General features: G+C 33.0%; 2 protein-coding genes across 32 annotated transcripts; one reads left to right on the top strand and one right to left on the bottom strand.

Moving 5' to 3' along the window:
- The first annotated feature begins 98 nt into the window (after nucleotides 1-98).
- On the top strand, nucleotides 99-24,406 carry Tm1 (Tropomyosin 1). 31 transcript variants are annotated; one of them, XM_076404610.1, is made up of 10 exons: nucleotides 99-237; nucleotides 2,976-3,112; nucleotides 3,172-3,297; nucleotides 9,250-9,383; nucleotides 14,531-14,648; nucleotides 15,708-15,778; nucleotides 16,197-16,272; nucleotides 17,011-17,073; nucleotides 19,794-19,863; nucleotides 24,031-24,406. In XM_076404610.1, the coding sequence occupies exons 2-10, from the start codon at nucleotides 2,999-3,001 to the stop codon at nucleotides 24,108-24,110; spliced, it is 852 nt and encodes a 283-aa protein (XP_076260725.1). In that variant the 5' UTR covers nucleotides 99-237; nucleotides 2,976-2,998; the 3' UTR covers nucleotides 24,111-24,406. The 31 variants fall into 31 exon arrangements, 28 of the variants coding, with proteins under 28 accessions (XP_076260725.1, XP_076260727.1, XP_076260722.1 ...); XM_076404612.1 differs by lacking the exons at nucleotides 14,531-14,648; nucleotides 15,708-15,778 and adding exons at nucleotides 13,625-13,742; nucleotides 16,011-16,081; XM_076404607.1 differs by lacking the exons at nucleotides 15,708-15,778; nucleotides 17,011-17,073; nucleotides 24,031-24,406 and adding exons at nucleotides 16,011-16,081; nucleotides 17,574-17,636; nucleotides 22,144-23,343.
- Nucleotides 24,281-25,198, bottom strand: LOC143196706 (uncharacterized). Its single transcript, XM_076404619.1, has 2 exons — nucleotides 24,871-25,198; nucleotides 24,281-24,808 (listed from the first exon to the last, which is right to left on the bottom strand). Exons 1-2 carry the CDS (start codon nucleotides 25,062-25,064, stop codon nucleotides 24,487-24,489), a joined length of 516 nt encoding a protein of 171 aa, XP_076260734.1. The 5' UTR covers nucleotides 25,065-25,198; the 3' UTR covers nucleotides 24,281-24,486.

The raw sequence follows: 25,198 nt of genomic DNA, 5'->3' as shown, positions 1-25,198 counted from the left end.
TCATCGATGGCCTTCCCAAAATACGGGATCGACACCCGAAAATGGGATACGGGTTCGTTTGGGGACCGCTGGTCGACGTCTCCTTTTTCACCGTGTCGCCTCTTGGTGGGGATATCGTACCCCGGTATGGAGAGCGACGTAAGTTGATAGCACCTTCTGCCCGCGTATACTCTTAGTCGCTTTCAAACCGTGTTCCGTGTAACCGGCGTTGATATCTGTCATTTTTTCTTTGACCGGGTAAGTAAGCTAAACAAAACAATCATTGTTTCTCGTACTGATGAGATTTCGAGCGATCGTACGTCTGATCGATAAGACGTACCTTTTCTGTCGTCACTTTCTTTAATTCTATAGTATACATATATAAGCAATATTTACAATATCTATAAATTATATATATATATATATATATATATATATATATATATAATATTGATATATAAATATATATATATATATATATATATATCAATATTAATTTCTTCTTATCTTATATATATATATATATATATATATATATATATATATATATATATATATATATATATATATATATATATATATATATATATATTGTATATAGCATATACATAACTAATTTTTTTTCTGCCTTCATAAAATATGTATAACTCCTATGATATTAACTAAATAAAATAACAAAATATTAACTATATCCACTCTCTGATACTTTTTTTTGTTGAATAACTAACATTACCCCTGTTCTCATGCCATGGTCCGATAACACTAAATTAACGAGATTATAAATGATTCATGATATATTACAAATTTATAATCTACAAATAGTAACTGGATTGTCTAAATCATAAAAATGTGGGGCCAAGAAACTGTAGATATGCAACGAGTAATATTAGATACTAGCACCAATACAAAAAAAACAAAAATAAATATCGCATGAACTCATTCAAATGTATCAGGGTAATAAGTCATACCATGGTACTGTTGGGGTGACACAAAGATACGCATAACAGACATTCCTCAGGCGTGACTAATTTCAAATGACGAAACGAGAAAAAGCCTTAACATTAGTGTCTTAACATATATAAATTGATCCAAAGACCATTGTTACAGTTGTGTGGTCTTTTCTAACACTATATAATAGTAAAATGTCACAAAAATCATATTATTTATAATAAACAATATTGCTCCTCCATCAAAATCACATATTGATAATTATTACATTATTACTGGCATTGGTAATCATTTAAATGTACTCAAAATATTATATAATACAATTTTTTTACTAAAAATGTATTATAACAGTAGGCATACTTGACAGTGTGCCAAAACTGAATGTTATAAATATGCTTAACTCTAGTCCAATTCATTAAAAAAAATTCAAAAATCGAAACAAATATTTTAAGATATATTCATAATGAATTAAAAAATCAATTATTCTTCTCTAATATCCTTCTTTTCTTTTAAAACAAAAAACCATATTATATATTATCTAAATTTCATCACGATTTTGCAATACTCTGTGCTATATAATGGTTTCAGTGAATCTGATTCAAACTTAAGGCATTCTACTTAAAACATGTAAAAATGACCGAACAATATATTGTCGAACCAAAACGATAACTCATCTTTAAAAAATGTTCGAATGATGACAAATTTAACATAAAATAGGGTCATGCTACATTATTCTTTCACAACACAGATCATACCATTAACATTCATCGTATACACCAACATTCTATGATGATAAAATAAGTCTTAATACATCTCGTCTTAATACTTTATATTAAGATTAATTTTTGGTCAATCACCTGCCACGTCCTTGACCAAAACTTTTGTTTTTATTTAACAATTGTTTAACCCATGGAATTTGTTTATATAACGAACAAGTTTACTTTCAAACATCACATAATGTTTATACATGCGGACGCTTCTAAATCGTCGATGTCCAATATGTTTGCATTTTCGATGTGAGTGGTGAGGAAAAAGAGAAATATTTCGAATCCGACGTGATATTTCTAAAATAAGCCCGACGACCAAGGCACAGCCCGTCCAGCTCCGAATATATTCCCGAGTAAGTTTGTTTTTGTACATCTTCCACCATGCAAGAAATCTGTTCGAATTTTACATCGAATTTTGTAATGTCTTGTAATACTCCGCTCGCACAAAGGCCATCAGCTTATATGGTGTTATTGTGATCATGTAACAACCAGCCCCATATAAATCTATATTAGTATTTTTGCTGCGAATCTCAAGGCGATCTGGACCTCTTTGGGTCAAGACTGCACATAACTTATTTTGTTTTGATTCGATTTTTATAAGAATTGAATTTTTAATATCTGACATTATGTGAATTCAGGCAACTAAAAATACACGACCGATGTAGAAAATGCACTTATTAATAATTTTATTCTTTGCATATTAATATTTCTATTATTCCTTTAATAAATCCGCTGATATCTATTAGCTAATAATAAATACACTATTTTAAATTCGTTTTATATCAAATTAGAAAAAATCGAGTAAAATGAGGCGCGTACTTTTTGAGTACAGATTAAAAATAGCAAGTTCTATAATTAATTTTTGTTTATCGAGGTAACTTGATATACTTGATGCAAGTGGCGAATATGGTGATTTATGTCTAGTACTGAGCTATATTATTATGCTTTAGTACTGTAGACGTTTTTGTATATGATCGCCTAATTTATTTAACATAACAACAATTCCTAGACACAGCAAACAAAATAGAAATTTCAACAAATATCTATTTCTGACACAACAATAAAAACAGTGTTTCAACTGTGATTGGGCCAAACAATTACTTTTGCAAAACAATTATTGATAACAATCATTTTCTGAAAAGTATATTATAAAATTAATAAATAATAACCAATAAATTAATAATCAAAACCAATTTCAAAAATATTGTTTTGTCCAAGTAGTTAACTAACTCAACTCATAAAACTTAGAATTCTGTTTAAATTGCAATATAATTTTTCTAGCGTAACACAGAAAATCCATCACCATGGATGCGATCAAGAAGAAGATGCAGGCGATGAAGCTCGAGAAGGACAACGCATTAGATCGCGCTGCCTACAACGAGCAACTTGCCAAAGATGCCAACCTTCGTGCTGAAAAGGTACTTATAATCATCAATTATCTCGAGATCACCACGTTGATGAAAAATGTTCCTTATAGGCCGAGGAAGAAGCCCGCTCACTCCAAAAGAAGATCCAAACCATTGAAAATGACCTCGACCAAACCCAAGAACAGCTTACTCAAGTCATGGGCAAGCTCGAAGAGAAAGAAAAGGCCCTCCAAAATGTAAGTATCGAGAAAAAATCACCCATTTGAATAACAAATATGATGCTGTCAGTGCGAAAGAAATAATAAAACTGTAACAAAAAACAGCCCGTTCTGTATAGAAACTTTCAGTAAAACATTGGAATCCAAGAGTGCAATGACATAATCGTTCTTCCCCCTTTATCTTACGCGCGAATAATGAAGAAAACGAGTTTCCAGTACAACCGCGATACATATCTCAGTCTACTAAAAATAAAACCGGCAAAAGCACTACGTTGCCATATTTGGCCCGCGCTATCCGCTGCCCAGGTCCCGTGACGTCACCGTGACCAGCCAGACATCGCTAAATTCCCTCTAATGTAGGTCATGTTAAGAGAAAATGATGTTGATGTTTTTGAGCTGTCTTCTGTATAGGCAACCCTATATACCAGGTGTACTATTTTCGTTGTTGTCATTTCATGCCACCTTCTATTAATACATTCCCCGGTGTAGGGGAAAATGAGATATTAACGCTGTGGAGTGTATCAGGAATGTATACCTGGAAAAAATGTCGGATTTCTATTTATAAATTTTGGGTGTTGGCAACTGCGCACCGTGACTTTCACAATACGGCCACGAGGCGGAGCCACGCGTGGCAGTCAGGCCAATATGGCCGTCATGTGCAGTGTGTGTTGATGTCGTGTCTGTAAAATAATGTCAACAACTCGCCCTCCTGGTCCCCCCAAAAAAAGGGGACACCAACATCATCCCCGTAATGAAGGCAATAGACGAAAACCGATCTTGGAACCCGTAGTGGGTCCTCCGTTAAGCGTGTACAGTGTTGATAATGTGTTGACAAATACGGGGACTGTGCCAACCAAAACATTGCCAGAAAAAAGTGTGACGAAAACGAAGGATACAATCTCAGGAGGAGAGAGCAGTATCCAACCTAATTGTGATATTCCAGTGATAGATTTAACTCAGTGTGATGACGAAACCGTAGAGATTAAGCACGAAAACGTAGAAGTAGAAGCCGACAATAGTGAAAGCATAGAATCTGTTAATAAAAACGTTAAGAACGATCAAAACCAACGAGTCAGAAAATCGAAAAAGTCAAAAAGCAACGGCAACAGTCAAAAAAATGGCAAAATACCTAAGGCCCTTAGTAAAAGTTCCCTGTTTGACGATGAAGACATGTCCTTGGTGGAACGACCCGAAGCCGAAGGGTCTAGCTTCAGCGACCTGGAGTTCGAGAAAACCGATGATGATCCAGAGATAGAAGAGTTGTCTAAGCTACGCTGTACGTCCGAAAGGACTGAAGTGATAGCAGAAAAAGAAATGAGAAAGAAGGGCCGTCGCTGTGCAGATTATCCAGGTCTAGCATTCAGTTCCACCTTCAGTTCAGATACTCTGATGAAATTCAGCATTATCAGAAACGAGATACAAAACATTATGAATACTCAATTGAAACGGGTAGGTACCAATCAATCTTATCGTTCAACCAAGAAACTCAACAATCATTTGCTAGTCTAGCCAAAGACTGTAAAAAGTGGATCACATTTACCTTTGCAATATTCTCTCAAGGATTTTAACGAAATCTTATTGCATACACTCTTCAATTATTCCCAGCATGATATTTGAATTTTACTCTGTCATTGTCATAAAAAAAATTAAAATTTGCAATAAAAAGTACTGCTACGTTCAAAGTTAAACGCATTATAATATAAATAAGTGTAATATGCTTTATTAAATTGGTTAATTAAATTATCACTATTATTAATAGCCTTGATCCGTATATAACCCGAACATGTTTTACTGGTTGCGTGTCGCTTTGTTAATATTAGGGGAACTTAATACTATTTTCTTTTTATTACAAACATAGCCTGTATTAATTAATCGATACAGTTTTTAGGAATTATTTCTTATAATAGTTTTAATTTAAAACTGTTCGCAAGCCCGTTAATCTTTTTATAATTAAAACTGAATGTAACGTAATTGCTTTATTTTGAACGGTTTAGTCGTTTTTTATCACAAGTTATATCGACATTTACTCGGAAGATTTCAGAATTACAGTATCGTTATTAATAGAGCGTATTTACAGCGCTTATTTCTATATTTAGTGTGTTGATTTTGCCCAAACTACAGACAAGACGATATAAAGGGTAGTCTATAATTGATTTTTTTATTTTAACTTTTGATGGGTGATGCAAAGTTTAAATTAATGTGTTGTTCAGATTAGAGTCTTCGTTTGTGTAAATAATTCGTTTGACATTCAAATTTAAAACAAGACAATAAAAAATCCATAAAAAATATTTTCTAAATCACAGTGGCCGTTTGTGTGGTCTCAGCTCATTGTTCTAAATTAAAGAGGTCACAGTCTTGCCTAGCCAAGAACGAACGCTATCGATTCGGTATAGCTTTACAATTACAAGTGAAAGATCACGCTTGGGCGGTTTGCTATAACAGTTGCAGTAATATCTAATGCATTCTAAAACAATCGTCATAACATGGTTTATGTCATCGATTTATAGCGGAGTTTACAGACAAACTATTTTTGTAGCCATTCGTAAATTGTTTAAATATTTTCGCTAGTTCGCGGGGACATCTGAATATTTATTACATGGTCACAGTCGAAACAGGGTAACTGGCTTTCCGGATGGTGCGTAAATATTCTTCGAATATGTTTGCTTATATATCATTGTTAATACAATGAACAAACGTCACAAATAGATAGCCATCTTTTTGTTTAAATTAAAAAAACAACAGTTTAATAACAATACAATAATTAATCTTAAAATCAAATCGTGTTATTTTTATTGAATAGTAATATGGAGATTTACATTTTATAACTACTTCTAAGGAATATAATAGTGTGGTTTAAGTATGCTACATAGATATTGTCCTATCTCACATTCGACAATTTTTATTGTTTATATAATTAATTAACCAAAAAAAAACATAAAATTTCGGGATATATTATAACAGATAGAACAAGATATTTATTTCTTATTATATTACTGAATTAATGAACAAATATCATAAATGTGTAATATTTAATGTTGAAATTAAATGTGATACGTTAACAACAGCAATTAACCTCAAAACTAAATTGGATTTTCTATTATAATTATAATATCTAACATCAAAATTAAATATATTTTATTTTTCTAGTCACCAAATTTGAATTTTAATCTTTACAAGTTGAAGGTAATAAATCAATGGTTAATTGATTTTTTGAAATTAGAATTAATTATGAATAAGACACACCAAATAAATATTAAACGTTTTTTTATTGAGGGAAATAATGATTAAAACCATGAATAACTGTTTTGTTTAATATAAAGTATGAATTTGTAATGTTTTAAAGCTGAAGGAATGATTATGGCTTTTTTGTCAAATTATCGTATAATTCTATCAATAAACAAGACTTGTTTTATCACAAAATGCGAACTTTGATTCTGGTTAGTTGACCTTTAACAATTATATCCAAACACCTGTTTTATCTTTCCACCAATTCGATGTTGGTTGGCATCCTTTTATACAGATAATAGTGATCTTTGGAATTATTAATGAGATAATATTTTTTTCCTATTTGAGGTGTATGTAAAGTTGCCTGCAAGTCAAACCATAATTATTTTGGTATTTAAAGGATAGTGTAAATATCTATATAAAAAGTATATACAAATCTGAGAGAAATTATCAAAAGAAATTATTCTTGATTAAATATATAAATATTTGCTGTATCTACGACATATTTATTTTACATCACTTACGACCCCAAGGATTTTTTTACTTTACTTATTTTATTTTTGAATATGAGATCTCCCCTTGTGATTGAAATTGATTTTTGTATACCCTAAAGCATTTCTCAGAACACATCTTCTACTCCAATACTAATTAAAAGAAATATTATATATTATGAAATTAAGTCGATTCCTGTTATTGAAAGTACAAAATAAATACCAAAGAACTTTGCATGACTCACTGATACCGATTACCCGATCTATATAAATCCGACTTGATAGTGACACAATATTACGTTGTCATAGAGCCAGTGGTAATCAATAATTCCATAAAAGGTAAAACGTGATAAAGTGGACTGATCGCACGTATAGAAAAAAAATTGGTCTTCGGACAACTTTTATTCGTAATTTTTGAAACATAAGGTCAATTTTTACTGGTCATTGCTTACCAGCTGTTACAAATAAAATCGATTATTTTACTGTTTATGTAACGATACGCCAGTGTCTTTAAAAAATATAATCATGTATTATATACTTTCTTCTTTTTATGGTTCCGTCTAACCAATAACGTCTGTTCCCACTTTACTTCTTTGAGTAACAACAATATGCACAAGAAATAACTTACACGAAACTTATCATTAGAAAATGAAAAAATTGTCAAAAAAATTTTCTAACTATATTTCTAACAAAAATGTATTGACAGACAATGATTTTCATTTAAACTCACGGCGCTACAGATGACGTCGCCTAGCGTCGGACGTTGTTGCCGAAGTCTCTTCGCGAATATCATTAGAATTAATTAGTAAATATTGCTTTTACTGCATTTTACCAAAAGAATTCATTGTTTTGAATTAATTTTTCGTACTTATGTTCAGTTGCCGATAATTTCAGTTAATATTTTAAGCATAAAAAAAACGAAAATTTATGGAGATATTATAATACGCGGCAACGTTGGCCGACAAGGCCATTCGCAGGTTGCCGTCAGGTGGCGCATGCCCACTGCCGCCATTTGTGACTCGCCCAGAGAGCATTAGTTAGTTGCCGGCGTGTCCGTTCTAACCGAGAGTTGGTTCAGATTTACTGTGCGTTGTTAAAATCAGTGACAAAAAGTCCCATTTAAAAATGACGACGAATATACAGCAAGGGTCCCTCCTGGACGTGCTCAAAAAGAAGATGCGTCAAACCAAAGAGGAAATGGAACGGTACAAGGACGAATGCGAAGAGTTCAATAAGAGACTGCAAGTGGAGATTATGAGACGCGAAGAAGTGAGTTTTTGAAATATTCCCATGGTTCAAATACTCGCGTTCACTGTGAATCGGCAACGATCGATTATAAAGCCGGATGATCAAACGGTCGATTGCCGGGGTCCTTCTTTTTTAAGGGGTACACCAGTGTTGTTCGATTCGCATCCGACGTTGCCATGTCTCGATTGAGTTCCCCCCCGATTATCTCACTGAAATAATTTTTTTTGATTTACTTTTTCTCCATATTCCGACCGGATTACTCACCGGACCTATAAAAGGCACATCGTTTAGGGGCGTTTACGGAAAACTTCACTTTTGATGACTAATAAAATGTTTTCCACGACCTCCTCAAAAAATCTACAATCAAGATAATAAAACATCAATTGTCTTTAATTGCGATAAGTTCGTTTTCTATTTTTTAAGCGATCGATTCTTGAGTGTCCCGGAATTATAATTAAAATGTCGCCAGAAGATTTTATGAAGTAAAAATACGAGTAGCATTTTTATTACTTAATACACACTTTTAAACTTAATTCTTATTATAGATATTATCATAAATACCATGTAATGGGCGGGGTGAGGTTTGAAATATGTAATTAACTGATACAGTTATCTTATCGGTTATGTTTAACCGTATTTATTGACTGTAAAGGGTTAATATTTAAATTATCACAGCGTTTATACTATTTTATTCCAAACGGAGCCGGACACGCATTAATTGCTTTGAAATAAATCGAACCCACCTTATTTCCTTCCGGTTAAGAGATCCGTACTATCAATCCATTTTTTTTTCAATGGGTCCGGTTAACCCACCCGTCAACACAAAGCAATGACCATCGTGTATGTTACATCACATCCATGACGTGAAACTAGTAGATCAATTGCGACATTTTCCGAGAGTGTACAATAACACACAGAACATAAACAAACTAAGCAGCATCATTGTTTTTTTTTATTGTATAAACGTTTGCGAAACTTCGATTCTAATATCATTTGTTTTTTCCAGGCTGAGTCGGAAGTCGCCGCCCTCAACCGTCGCATCCAACTTCTCGAGGAGGACCTCGAACGTTCAGAAGAGCGTCTGGCCACCGCCACCGCCAAGTTGGCTGAGGCCTCAGCCGCCGCCGATGAGAGCGAAAGGTTTGTCTCGGGCAGAACGAGTTTCATACGGTGTTCGCGTTTTTTCTTTCTTAACATTTCTTGTATCGGGGAAGTTGTACGAGTACCTTGACCATTATCTTACCAAATTTTTAAGTGTTCATAGAACACTATGATCTACGATATGTCTTAAGGAATTTTTTGTTAAGTGGACTTTTGTTTTTTTTACAAACCATTAATGGTACTATTTATAATTATTAGGTGTAAAGAGGTAGTCCACATTTTAATCTCGGTTTCGACTTTTTCGGGATTAAAATGCTTGTTTATTGTGTTAAATGCCGGTAAACAATTAAGCATGGGGTTAAGCGTTATCAAAGTGTTGTGTTATATATTCAGTGTAGTTGTGATAATTTAACCCACATGGCGAAAAGTCTGTTGCAATATGTCGCTGCTTCTTTTTGCAGGTAGAGTTTCTAAGATATTGTTCTGGTAGGTTTACCACGCTCTACCCAATGTCGAAACTTTCTATAGCTCAAATTTTCAAATTATAATATAGACATAAGAAATACTTATTGCGTATAGGGCAGATTGAAATAAAAAGAGTAAAAAAAATTCAATAAATTAATTTATCACTAATGCATCTGCCAATTCTATCAACAAATTAGCCAATAATTAGTAAAATAGTTCACAATCGTAATACATGACTCATTCATGACTTTTTTTTTTATTATTGAGATGATGTCCAATATTTTAATGTTCTAGTTTGAATGAAGGTTATCCAGAATTATTTCCACTTTTAAATCAGTAAACCTAAAATCTGGCGTTCTCAGAATCTTTTTCGAAATTCTTATTGAATACTGCTTGATACAATTTCCAGCTCAAATAAGGATGACCAAAACATATAATTTAAAAACTTACCTTAACAAAATATATTTCGAAAAAAACTAGTTTACTTTTCAAGCATCTAATATAAATTTTCATCAGTTAATATTGTTGAAAACAATGTTTAAGAATTTTCTATCTAATACTATTTTTTATTGGTTCATGAAAACATAATAGGCTCCATTATACCATAAAATCGTACCATTAGTATTTGTTTATTAAATATGTATGAGAGTTATTAATAGTATTAAAGAATTTTTTAGGAATAAGTCACTGTTCTTAATAGTAGAAAATGGTAATTACCCTTTAATTCAATAATAGTACCATTAATATGTAGAATGACTATTGATGAATAGATAAATTCTTAATTATTTCATTAGAGAATAGACCGATTAAAGACTAAGACAAACATGCTAAATACTTTAGAATAAAAGTTTACTGATGTTTTTATTGTGTGGTTGTGTTAGAGGGCAGTGTTATCTATAGAAAAATGTGTGCCATTCTTATGAATAGGGCATTGAAATGCATCAGTTATCATTGCTTTGTCTATCTTTATCTATCCCTTCTGATGAAATTCATTGACCATCTACAGAGTGAAAAATATGCGTCACCATTTATTTACATTTTTTATCAATGAATTTACAAATAATATGGCTGTTTTTCGCTGCATATGTCAAGTGTGTCACGGATGACTGAACCTTTTCTGTCTGCTTTTCCGAAACGAATTTGGGTAACGGTCTGTACTGGTCAACACGTCACCCAACTAGTTTAAATAAACATTGATGACACGACTCCAGCTCGCATGGTCGTCATACGATACGATCGAAATAACAATTAAGAATTAGCGAAAAGCGTTCGTGTCTGTGTGTATGTATATTGTTCTTTTTTCGCCTCGTGGAATAACCGTAGGAATATTCTCACGTCATGTCTTGGAATTTGGTCTTTTTTTTCTTTTTCGGACCATCACACTTCATTGTATTGTCGGTTTGTAGTATCTAAGTGTGAGATAATTTTTCTCCGGTCTCTATTAAATTGTTCTATTAAATTAAATTTTTCATATCATCACCATGGGTGCTATTAACAAGTAGAGCAATATTGCCTAGATATCACCAATACCTTCCTTAGCGACAAGCAACATTATTTTACTCCTACTGGATATATTTAATAGTAATAGATGTTGTCAGATTAAATTATTTTCTTGTATTTTAATTTAATTGTTTTGGGTATTTATTTTTACCATTACCGAAAATATCTTATTAAATTAACTCGTACATATTTCCCTATATACAGGATATTTATTTTCTACAGATGCATATAGTTGGTTACAAAACAGACGCTTAGAACTATTATCCTAGCCTATAATCTCACAAATATTTTTAAAACAGTATAATCACATTTAACTCTTATCATAATTATAATTAGAGAATAATCGACATTATTCATTTTATATTTATATTAGTCACTTTGATTTGACACAGAACAAAAAAAAGCCCATCTCGTCATCATTTGTATTCAAAAAAAAGAAATTGGATAAATTTATATCCGAAAACTATCGCCGATTTAGTTTGCCCGGCGTTGTCGATTTTATGCTTTTTTCTTTGTCAACAAGATGGATCGAGAATTAAATGACTCGGTTATCGTTAGATATCAGATAATAATGTCCTTGTATATGCGGGTTTCGTTCAACAAACATTCGGTACCGTTTCCAATTAGAATGAATCGTAACGGATTTCGTAATTTTGAATTATCGCTTTTTTTAAACGCTGATCTCACAGCATAGTTCGACCGGCGCCTGTTTTGTCACAATACAAAAATGAAAAACCGTAGAAAAATCGTCGCCCGGCCAATGTGCGTTCGTTGTTTGTCGTTCCACACTAACTACGTATGGTTTCCTCTTTGTGTCTTAGACGCTTCCGCTTAATGTTTCGTTTTTGTCCATCTGCCATTTATAAAAAAACAAACATTAGAGCGCTGTTAATGGAATTTGGCGAAAGCGACGACACTTTTTGAGTATATAAAATGTTGGTCTTCATTATTTATCCAGAGAATAGATCATGGAGAAAATGTTAACTGTAGAATTCGTAATGTTTATTATGTTTTGACTGCATTAGTTTACCATACCATGAGAATGTTTATTAATGAATGTTATTAATAAATTATGATTTTAAGTTAAAAATAATTTCACCTGATTATGTTAATCTAATGGTCTTTTTAATAACATTCTTGATATATTACGCTTATGAATTGGTTTTAGGATTTTTTAAATTTGTGGTTTTATTGTGAAAAATCAGTACATCCTAGGAAGTGAAGCGCTCATATGTCGGAACGAGTAGTAATCAGCAATAGGTAGAGCTTCCCATTTTTTATGTTTCCAAGTAACTTTTCACCGGTTTTACATGTATTCGGGCGTTGTCATGCTGAAGAATAACATTTGTTGTTTATTTGCTCCTATTCTCTTACGGCTCACGGTGTGCTCTGCTCAAACTTATCAATTATATTCGATCGCGGTTCCAATTGATGGCTTTATTAGATTTTGCAGTCCATAGTATATCACACCAAATACAGAGCCATGGATATTCGACTTTTCCGTTGATATTGATGCATAACCAGGTCCCCATGATTTTTTCGCTTTGGATTTTGGTAATGAATCCACTTTTATCGTTGAAGCAGCATTTCACATATGACCAAACGCCTTTCAATGTCTCTTGGATTTAGTTCATACGGTACAAGATATTCAAGCTTTGGAATAATTTCCATGTTTTTCAAACAATTACAAATGATTTCTTGTGATACTATCAACAATTTTGCATATTCCTGCGTTTTACACGGATCACCATCGGATAATGCCGTCAGTCAGTATTTATATGTTGAAGTCAATGTAAGCCTCACAGATCATTCGATGACGATCAGTCACCTTTTTCTTCGGATTGAACTAAAAAGTAAAGCTACACGCAATTACGATTTAATCGATATAAATTTTTTCATACTTCAACGAAATGCCACATACTGAAAAGTGAGGCTTCACTGTAACCAATCGCTTGTATATTATTTAAAATTAATTTATAGCCCTAATGTAGTAATGTACGTAGTAATACATACAAAGTTATTTTTATAAGGTCTTAATATTCCTATTACATGTTCATCCTGTGTAATTTAATTTTACATGAAACTGGAAGTAATTTTTCAAAATATTTCTTGATCCATTGATTGTTTATAAGGATGTAAAACCGGTTATTTCATACAGTGTGCTATACATTGGTTCATGAGCGCCATTTATTATATTTTACTTAGAAAAACTGTTAAAGTCGTTGAAAGCTAACGCCATAAATTCCATTAATCGAGGAAACTATATTTTAACTGTTCCTGGTTTTTTTCTCTAACCGCTTGGCATACTAAAAAAGGATACGCAAAGCCTTGGAGAACAGGACCAACATGGAAGATGATCGCGTCTCAATCCTGGAACAGCAATTGGCCCAGGCTAAACAAATAGCCGAAGAAGCCGACAAAAAATACGAAGAGGTAGAGAATCACAACTTTCAAATCGTCGATATTCGAACGATAAAACAGTCGATCTGACAACATTACATGTTTCGCCCGTAGACTCCGCGAATTTCGACTTTTTTATCGATCGGTCCATCGTTTTCAAGAGAATTCTTACTATTTTCTTCCAGGATCATCGGACCATTTTGTATGTCACTTTTTAAACTGTTTGTTTATTTCACCTCGTACATTTTTCGGTGCGGATGTAAAACATTTACGAGCTATTACACCTACGCCTATGCATAATTTTTCAACTGACGTTTAATCATCGAGGTTTATAAAACCTCAAAGGTTATCTAAATTGTCGTTATTAAAATATGTTCATTGAATAATTTCTTGTCACTATAAGATACTGTTTTTTTTTGATAAATATTATATTACATTGATACTAATACTGGGAATAACCTAATTTTAAATATAAATGTTTTTATTTAAAAAAAAAGGAATAACCATTATCGAACATTCGATCATCAAAGTATATAGAATTCTTCCCGAATAAAACAGCGATTCAGCACTATAACAATAATTTTGAAAAAAGAGATATGGTAAGATATGATGCCTTATAAAAATACGGGAAATATGAAATAAACAAACAAGTATCTAGCATGCGTGTGCACTATTTTTGGCTCCAGCAATGTTTTTAGGGTAGCCCTTTCAAACCCTGTCCCTATGTTCTCCTGAATATTTCCTTGACGCTCATATTTTTTTGCTATGTGTTTTTTTCTTTGTTTTTTTAATTATCATTAAATTTATTTAAAACGTATTAGGCAACGCAAGGCTCTAGAACACCGCTCGTTGGCCGATGAAGAACGTATGGACGCCCTCGAGAACCAGCTTAAGGAAGCCCGTTTCTTGGCTGAAGAAGCTGACAAAAAATACGATGAGGTTAATAATTGTGATCAGCCGCCTTAATAGTGTTGTTTTGTTGTTTTCATCTTTTTCTGTAATTGTTTCGCACTATTTTTCTTGATTACGAAAAAGTATTTATACATGCGTACACACGTGCAGTTTGACCCAGGTCCGGCGTCTTTCGCACGAATAGCGCCATCTATCACTTAATCAGTTACTAACCAAATTTAACGAGTATGGAACATACTTTTTATGATGTTAAGACGGGTTTTTTGGGAGGCAGTGGCGCTATATCTCGGGTGATGTTCAAAGTGTCTTAGTGAAGAAAATCATGGTGCTTACTAGTGTTTTGTGTTTGGTTATATATTTTTTAAAAGTGAATTAGTGATTTCTAAGGGGTGTTAATTGTGGCTTGTTTTTTCTCTAATTTTTATACGCATATTTATCGGAAATTCTGTTGATGTTACCAATTAACAAATGGTTTTATAGTAACTAGTTGAATATGTATCACGTTCTTATAGCTTCACAAAGCTTGTAAAATATTGATAGCGACTTATACGACTTACATTATTGTATGATTATTATTTTAAAGCGAGATATTTGTAGCTATCTTCACGCAGCAGCTGTTATTATTAAAATACTCACGCGACAAGACTTGTTTTAAGATGACATTTGTTTAAACCTTCAGTGTTTATTTGTTTAACTCATTTTATTTTATCACGGATTGTTCAATATATACATATGATTAAAAAGACGGTAGTTGGAGTTTGGATAGGATGGAATTCGTCGATAGCACACACCGTCGGTACCAACTGTTACTTGTCCAGGCTGTTGGCTACACAAATGAAAAGTATGTTCCACTAGTGTAGTTGTCTTACTACTTACGCTTCGGATAAACCAGTATTTGCCAAATTTGTGCCTTTATACAAACGCGTATTTTTTTTTGGATTCGAGGAAATATCGTCTGATTCTCGGTAAATTATGTTGTGTCATGTAAGAATCAGAGGGACCACGGCTGGAGATCGCACGGACGTATTTCCTCGAATTTCACCGCCATCTGTAATCATAATCTCATGCCGGATGTATTCTATATAGGTAGCCCGTAAGTTGGCCATGGTTGAAGCCGATCTGGAGAGAGCAGAAGAACGTGCCGAGGCCGGTGAATCGTATGTGTCAATTTTTGACGTTTGTCGTTGTTTTTTTTATTTTCTGTGTTTGGCATGTTCGTTTGTGTTGAATGCGTTAATCAGATTAAGGCGTCAACAATGCAGTTACCACGACGACCAGAACAACGAATTTTTAAATATTGTATTTTGTTTTTATTTACAGGGCTTTGTTTTATTTATTTATTATGATGTTATAGTTGTTTCTTCTTTTGCATGAATTGTGTTTTACTAGGTTGCCAGGAAGCTGGTGCTGATGGAGCAAGACCTGGAAAGGGCAGAAGAGCGAGCGGACCAAGCTGATAGGTGCTTATTATTTTTTTTTTTGCACGTTAATTCGTTGGATGCGATCGTTTCGAGCATGAGAAGCGACCGAGTCCAATATGATAATGATAGTTACATGACCCGTTTTATTTTCTAGCAAAATCGTCGAGCTTGAAGAAGAATTAAGAGTAGTAGGCAACAACTTGAAATCCCTGGAAGTGTCAGAGGAAAAGGTAAGGTGTCCATTTTTTTATTTATTACGCGATATCCCAGAAATTTGTAAGGTTACATATGACGTAATATTAGTCCAAATATATAGATTGGATTTTCTAATAAATTCCTGTATAGATCATTATTACATCAGCGGTATCCTCCCCATTGCTGTTCACGATTTGTTCCGTTTGCTTCATTATTTCGACGCTGTTTCTCCAACCTTTCTCGTCAACTTTGCGATGAATATTACGCTGTACTCCCGACTTTGATAACCATGAATCACTCATGCTCTTTCTGGAGATGTAATTTCTATTTCATATCTCTCATGACGATACTGGACAAACTACTGGCATTTTTTAATGCAAGCATCTTAACAGGAGAATGCATAAATAATGAGGTGATTTACAATCAACATTGTCATTTGAAGAATTACCTTAAAATTATGTTCTGGCTAACAGTTAGTTGACTGATTTTGTATAATCCAATATACAGGAATATTTTTTTGCAAATGGGAGTCGGCATTTCAGAACAGTACACTCGAGTAAAATACCCTCTATATGACTATAAGCAAAAGATTTCTTGATCCTCTGAATATAACGTAAAACAAAACGTCAAATGTTATTAGACAGCTTTTTGTTATATGAAACATTTGGACTAGTATTTGGTTTAACGACGATAAGACCCAACTCATTTATTAGTTTTATTGATTATTATTTACTTTTCGGTAATAAATAATATTAACGAACCACCGCATTTAGGCCAACCAACGCGAGGAAGAGTACAAGAACCAAATCAAAAACCTTACCACCCGCCTAAAGGAGGTACTATTCTTCGGCGTTTCGGAGTGTTTTGTTTCGTTTACAGTGTTGCCAGTGTTTAATTTCTAGCAGCTAACTTACAGTAACATGCTGAGCAAGCAGCGGCTGGTTGTTGCCTTCCTCTACCTCTCTTTTAGTCTCTAATCTTTCAATAGTTATTGTCTCTTTAGCTCGATTTTCTTGATTTTATTATTTTTTGACGTTTTAGAATTATTAATTGTGTAGGTATAGTGTTCGTACTTATCGATCGGCACCAGCACTGCATGTAAAAAAGTTGTATTATTTATTACTATACTGATATATAAAATGTATTATGATTACTTAAAAATGTAACGCTGGTTATTTCATGTTATTGATATGGCTGGATCAAATTTTCTTGTTCTAAATTAATAACCGATCAGTACTCATCGAACACTATTCCGACATTACTTGAATATAGTGTGCGAATGAATTATTTCCCCGTTTGATTTTTTTGTTGTTTTTTTTTCTCTGTACTAACGCAGGCTACTTTAAAAGAAGAAGAGTATGCAGTAACATTAAAGCAGGTCGAACAGCAACTCAGAGAGGTAATTCGCGTCAGCAGGCTTCAGATCGATAATATTTCGTAGATTCGGAGAAGCGGGCGTTGCACCTTTGATAGTACATGGTGATGCTGGTGACGCTTATGCATATCAACATATTTTAATTTGAGAGTGGCTTCTGTGTACGATCAAGGGCCATCGCCCGTAGGTTGTACAGTTGCATCTATTTATACATAGGCATCGTTTGTTTTGTTCACACCTTGTATATTACGTCCCTCGCCGAACCCCCTTCTCTATCATCAATCGTTGGCCCCATCATAGAAGTTGTATCTTACTATTCGGTACATTGGTCTATTATTATCTTTTATTATGACGATTATTATTGTTATTAATGTTTAAATTAAACTATTTAAATGATTTGCATGTCTAAAAAGTCGCTTTTTGTGTTATTTTCTGTTCAGGCCGCAGTGACCAGAGAGCATAGCGAAGATAAAATCCGCAATATTTCAGACAAATTGCGTGAAGTAAGTGCCCCTAAAACCTGTCAGCCTCTCGAACAACCCCCCCCCCTCCTATTCCCTCATTGAATATTGATTTAATTTTATTATTCTGTACAACTTTTTTTAAATTTTATCTCCACTTAATATGATTAAAATAGCACTAGTCTAGGGAAAAGTAACGTGGTCTATACGAGAGTTAATTCCAAAGTTTCATTCAGTGTGTTAATATCTCTAAAATGTACCAAGCTGGTAGTACTCTATATCCAAATGCATGTATATATTTTAGGCAATTCGAATAAAAGGGAATATGGAAATGTTACCTCATATATTTGTTCTAGCCCCACTTGGGTCTTGTAGCTTGTTTGGGAAGAGTCATCTACTAATTATATACGGTGAGTTTCCTTGATATTGGCCTATCGTCAGTTCTTCATTATTTAATTTAATTATCGAATTTCTGATGCTGTGAAAGTTTTATCTGTGAGTCAATATCAAAATATGTATATATAACCAATATGTGGAAAACAAGGTGGAAGTCTTTAACTAGATCTGCAATTATACCCCTTTCAAACATTCTTAATCCCTATAGAAGATAAGAAGTAATTATCATGTTTCTTGATTTACCTATGTATGGGTAATCTTGATAATAAAGCAAGATTTTGATCATGTTATGATCAAATCAGATCTTTCATTGCCTTAACCAACCACCAGAAGAAAAAAACATCTTTGTTTCTGCTCACAAGAGATAATATTTGAGTATAGGTATCAAGGATCATCTATTATTTATCTGTCAGTCTGTTAGTAATTCAATGACCTCTAGTTATGAAGAAGTAACGAAGACGTCTTTTTTGTGCCAATCTATTTTATTTCCACATATTACTTTGAGACATTTAATTGTAAATATTGGGTCGAAATTAATTATCTATATTTCGTTTTGCATACACATATCTGATCGGAATTATCCCTCGTATTTGCTACACAGAATGTTATTCCGTTTAATAGTAGCTATACTCAAGTCGAACTGATGAAATTCCTGCTTTCTCACCGGTCAATGTGTTAATATCGTCGCTTAAACCAAAAGTCGTGGACGTTAAACACAACAAGAAGTAACTGCTCATAAGTCGGTCACATGGTATTTCTTTTGGTTAAAGGGTCGAGATTCTTGTATCACGTAGAAGTAGGAACAAAACTGCACACTAGCAAACACAAATTAGAACATGACTATCCGCCAGGACGTTAGTTAGCCCAATATGTGACACAAGGAACTCGTAGTGTTTTAATGCTTCTTAAAATGGCATAACGTTTTTAGTAGTATCATTGATTGATACCATAATTGTTTACAATACTTAAAACTCCAGCCGACGGTCGTGTTAGAATTAATGTTTGCTCACGGATGGAATGTCATCACGCGTCTCTTTTGTTTCTAGTAGCTTTTCTTTACTTGGGTGCTTGGTTTCTTATATATAGTACACAACACACATTTGCACATGTAAGTATCAGTAATGATCTCCCGCTTCAGTTGTTGTCTCCGCTTGTATTTTTGCATGTTGATCGCTTCAACCATAACTACGATAGCCTTCTCTAACTCTAGTAGATTGTTGGGAAATATACGGTTAGGACCATCCCTTGTAACCGTATGTTTCCTAACGTCCAACTTGTTACTCCATAGAATATTTATGACTAAAAATTTGTTTTTCCACTATAGGCTGAAGCTCGTGCTGAATTCGCCGAACGTTCAGTACAGAAATTGCAGAAGGAGGTCGACAGACTTGAAGGTACGTGTTCTTATATTTAAAAAAATCAATATTAAATTAAATACTAAATATAGAACATTTTTTGTCGAAATTTATAGAACACACTGTGTGTTTTCTAACTAGTGTGAGCTTATTTACTACCACAATAATCTTTTCGAGGGCTTAATTATCTTCAATATATGTGCTATAACATATTCCAAAGTTACATAGACTACAGGGAAGTGAACAAAATCTAGTATATGATTGGTTAGTTGAGCGCAGGCGCACTTAAATAAAATGAATGATATTTCAATTTAGTTTGATTATGTTTAACATTTTTATTGTTTGGTATTATAGTAGTATTCCATTGGAGACGTAAATTTAACTAACGGTATTGCTTCTCTTTGAAATTCAACAATGCATCACAATGCAATTACCATTATCAATATTTTAAGACAATTAGTGGAAATGAAAGTTGGAAAACTTAACTCAAAGGGAAATCAAATTTGTATTAATAGATAGTTATATTGCCCAAACTTAGTAATATAACTTTTTTCGCCAAATAACTTGAATAAATGCTTATATTGAGCCAATCATATATTCCCTATTGTTACATAATAGAAGTATAGCAGCCAATTAACAAAATATTTATAATAAAACCGCCAGTAAATTAAATACAATTACTGTTTTATATATTTCTGTGTTGTTTTACATATTATAGCGACATCTAATTTATATATAGAGCAGTTTACCTTATTCTCTCATTTTTATTTATTTCTTACATAGTAGGTTATTTGTCTACCTAACAAGAAAAAATATCTGAATACTTTTGTAACGAGTAATTTTAACAAATATCAAACCTATTCTTCCAAAAAAAAAACATTCAGAGAATTCTTTTGTTATTTTTTTATATATTGTATTTTACAAAAATCATATTTGCTTGATTAACATTCTTTAGGACAGTAAGTAAATTGTTATATGTTACTATTATCAGGCCTAAGAATTAATTTTAAAGGATTTACAACAGATGGTGTTACTGTGTATTAAATCGTATCGGGTACCTTTCTAACCAGCTTCATGTTGAAAACTGAGTAATAAAGTTTGAACAACACATTTTCTCAGTGCATTGAAAAAGCCTAAATCTGTACCGAGTAAATTTGCAGGAAGTTTTACTTTTTACCTCAATTTAAAGAAAAAGGCGACTGAAGGTTATCATATGTTGGATAACCATGCTCCATCGATTTCGACAAAAAGTGGTGATTTTGACACCGAAGACAAAGTGTGTTCCGGACTGGCAAAAAAAAATTGAAGGCATTTCTCAATAATTATATGTGTAAACCGCAATTCAGAATTGTTAGGAGTAACACAAGAAAGTATTTCCAATCGCTTGAACATGGAAGTGATCCAAACGCTTGCATATTTTGTGTCATATGCATTGAAGCCAAGAAACATTAAAAGCCGTTGCTCATATGTGAAATGGTATTTCAACGACAAAGGTTTTTTGCATCTTACTGTTACTCATGTTGAAAAGTGGATCCATTACGATAATCCAAAGCGAAAAAAATATAGGGACCACTTGATCATGCATCAACGGCAAAGATGAATACCCATGGCTCCAGATAATGCTCAGTGTTTGGTGACAGCTAGGTGTGTGCCAGAACATAATGAAACTGTTGCTATCGACTGTAATTGATGCGTTTGAGTCGAGCACTGCAAGAAAAACAGTCGAAATACCAACAAAGACACAATGTAAGATATTAGTCTGCATGACAACGCTAAAATGGGATGTGTAACCCACTCGCAGTTTTCTTCAGACCTTGCTCCTTCCGATTATAACTTGTTCCAACATATGAACCGTGACCTGTTTAAGGAGCGCTTCACTTCCTATGAAGATACCAAAAAATGGGTCAATTCATGGATAGCTTCAAAGGATACATCGTTCTGTCGAGATGGAAACCGTAAATTGAGTAAAGATGGGAAAAGTAGCAGTCATCGATGGACAATATTTTGAATAAAGTACATTGTACCGAGTTTTTACAATATAGCTTTAAGTCCTTTAAAATTAATTTATAGACCTATTATAAAACATTAATTTTTAAAATGTATTTTGTCATTTAACATATTGGATTACAACATTGGTTGAAATTTTAAGTATTTTAAAGCCTAATTGGTTAATTTTAATATAATCTTATTGAAGTTTTTAAAGCGAAGAAAGCCTTCAAAAAGATGTATTATCTTTTTTTATGTTTTTAATTTTGTAACTTTTTTGTTTTTATTTTTTTATTAACCGTTCCCTTCCCCCTTTTCCATCCCTCTTTGCAGACGACCTGCTAGCGGAAAAAGAAAAGAACAAAATCCTAGCGGACGAAATGGAGGCCACGTTACACGATATTCAGAACATGTAATGGCTGTAGTCAGTCGCACACGTCGTTGTTTTTTACTCTATATTATTAAATAAGAACAGGCCTACTCGGATGGGCGACGCAAAAGCAAATTATTACGCAGGTTCCACAAAACACACATAAAAACAATTTCGAAATATGGTAATCACGAGAATCATACTGGACATTCCCGCCCCCCTCGGGCATTCTAATAAACTACCCGCCGTCGTTGACAATCCTCTATCATTCAGTTTCTCTGGTGCTTTTGTTTTGTTAGATTTTTCCGTATCAAAACAGTGGCATTATTTTCTTTGTGTCTCAACGATTATATTGCCACCAAAATCTCCTCGACACTACATTCAGCCCACCGGCAACCATGTTTGTATTTTTATTTTGAGCACACACATCTTGCACCATAAAAAGATTTTATTTTGCCATTTACGTTAAAATATATATTTAATTCTATTTAGTTGGAGTTTAGTTAGAAACTATTTTTTTTAGTTTTTTTAAATATATTTATATATTATAATTGAGAAATTTTATTATGGTTTTTGTTTTGTGATAAAATCTAGTTGCAATACGATGGTAAAATATCACTGCCGCGAAAGGGCGACGATCTTGTATCGTTCCCTTTCAAGTAAAATGAAAGGATAAGGCGCCGCCTACTGCGACTTAACTTACAACCCGATCCTGTGTCATTTTCATCATTCCGGACTATGTCGTTCTTATTTTTGTAAACATTGTATATTTTCATTTTATTAGTCTTTTTTACGTGCGTTTTAAACCGATTGGTGGTCCGTTTACTTAAAACGCAGCCTGCTTGATTTAGAGAACATTTCGTAGCAAATGTTGTACATATATGTCTTATGGCTGAACAATGTTTTTTTGTTTAATTTAGTTTAATTTAATTCGTTTTACTACGAGTGAACCAACCACCATTCGCGGATTAGGGACCATTACGGAGCAATCGAAACAAGACAAGACAAACGATTTAAAATGAAAATTATTTGAAAAGTATTATGGAAAAACAAATTTTATTTTAAAGCATTATTGTTTATATTTTCTCTAATATTACGGAAGGATGTATTTTATGTAGCAATTGTGTACACTAATTGGTTAATAATTATATATTTAATGAATATTTTCTTTTTCTGTTTTTTTTTTGTTTTTATTTTTTTCTTTAGCTGCTTTACCCTACACTTCCTAACTCCCATTACTTTTTAGCCATTTTGCATGTAGTGTTGTGAATTGTGTGCGCTATATTATAATAACCAGGTTCGAGTTTCCAAAAATCTAAATTAGGCATTAAATCTAAGCAATGAATCTAGAAGATATCAATATAAGTTGGCTTAAAAAGAATTTGTTGATATCAAACTCTAATGAAAACATATTTTGTAATAATCAAGGCTGTCAATGTTTCCTTTTAAGAAAAGATATAAATTTCATATATCCTTTCTTTTATTCTTAAAAGTAATTATTTAATCAAAATAGATTTGTTATTTTAAAATTCTGGTTACAGTTGTGATTTCTAACAGAATTAATTCATTTTCAAGATCAAAGTTTTCATTATTTCCCTGGATAGACAGAACGATTATTTCAGTCTGTTCATCCTAGTGTTTTCTTCTGGAAAGTTTTAATTGTACGAAAATCAACCTATATCGCTTGATAATTAAACACTCGGGATTTTTAAAGCCAAGGGTAAGTAAAACATAAAAAATAACGGCGTTGGAGTGATACTAAACCTACAGAAATACACACACGAAATTTTAAAAAAAAATGACACCATCGTACCGTAACTTCATTAACTTAATGATATGTTATTCAACAGACGAATTGGTTGCTGAGAAGGAACGCTACAAGGAAATTGGAGACGATTTGGACACAGCCTTCGTCGAACTCATCCTCTAAATCCTACTCCTGGATATTCACTTCCCTTTATTTTTGCGCCGGTTTATGCAACTTTCATTACAATGTGTCTACGACCAAATGTTACTTGGCCTGTCTGTCGTTCGGCGTTTTCATCATCAAAAGCGACTCTTACTATCTTAAAATGTCGTTCGACTGAGGATCGGTGATGGAAGTTGCATAAACACTAATTTTATTTATGATGTTATATTAGAATTTTAATCATTTTTCTTCCTTTTATCAGGTGACATATGTTCATCAACATTAACAACAAATGAAAATATATTTATTCACGTTTATTTTTTAGTTTTATTTTATTGTTTTAAGTTGCGTATATAATTGTATGTTTAGTTGCATATAATTGATATAATTTTTAAAACTAAACTTGAGTAAGATATGTATTTTTAATATATTTCTGTCCAATATTTTTCAGTTGGCTCTGACCAGATTTTATCATATTTTGAATCGTTTTGATGCAATCTGCTATGACTTTATCCGCATATTTAAACATTTGCTTCACTTGAACTTCAATCTCCTTGGTTTGTTTTCCCAAGGTACCCCTTACTACTTCAAGTGCCGACTCAATCTTTATCTTTATCCCAGCCCAGGAATCATTTATAGTTTTAGCCATTTCTTTCCCTATGTTGTTTAGGATATTTGAATATTCTTTGATGGCCTTGTTGATTTCTGATTTAACCTGGCTGAAAATAAGCGAGACTAATTTTTCCCAAGAAATATGCTTTTTAATTATACAGTTTCTTACTCGTCTGTACTTTTCCGAATTTCTTGACATTTACAGTCTGCTTCCTGTATTAATAAATCAATTTTATCTTTAGCTTCTTTGGTAAAACTGTTTACCATTTCCTCCATATCAGACTGTGCTTTCTTTAGCGCTGCTTCCGCTTCACTTTTTACCGCATTCAGCACAGTCTCACCCAAATTTCCATTTGTAGACATACTTTGTTTGAATTATGACATATTTACATTTAATTTTGTCGTCAACTGTGATGTTAATTTATTTATAATTTATGTTTGTTATGTAAATAATAGTATTTTCATCTAAATGATAGGTCAAAAATTAATTTGACATT

The sequence above is a fragment of the Rhynchophorus ferrugineus genome, unplaced genomic scaffold (genome assembly GCF_030347505.1).
Source record: "Rhynchophorus ferrugineus isolate W39M unplaced genomic scaffold, kcgeb_rfMv2 rfM4, whole genome shotgun sequence".
In the NCBI taxonomy this organism is placed as follows: Eukaryota; Metazoa; Arthropoda; class Insecta; order Coleoptera; family Curculionidae; genus Rhynchophorus; species Rhynchophorus ferrugineus.
This window is presented reverse-complemented; position numbering and strand designations above follow the sequence as displayed.

Bases quoted from the DNA above. Each gene is read 5' to 3' on its own strand.
- Tm1 (XM_076404598.1), top strand. From the start codon at position 3,970: ATGTCAACAACTCGCCCTCCTGGTCCCCCCAAAAAAAGGGGACACCAA. The intron at 16,082-16,196 runs GTGCTTATTATT...TTTATTTTCTAG, and splicing joins CGAGCGGACCAAGCTGATAG to CAAAATCGTCGAGCTTGAAG. The intron at 19,864-22,143 runs GTACGTGTTCTT...CCCTCTTTGCAG, and splicing joins GGAGGTCGACAGACTTGAAG to ACGACCTGCTAGCGGAAAAA.
- LOC143196706 (XM_076404619.1), bottom strand. From the start codon at position 25,064: ATGTCTACAAATGGAAATTTGGGTGAGACTGTGCTGAATGCGGTAAAA. The intron at 24,809-24,870 runs GTAAGAAACTGT...GCTTATTTTCAG, and splicing joins ATTCGGAAAAGTACAGACGA to CCAGGTTAAATCAGAAATCA.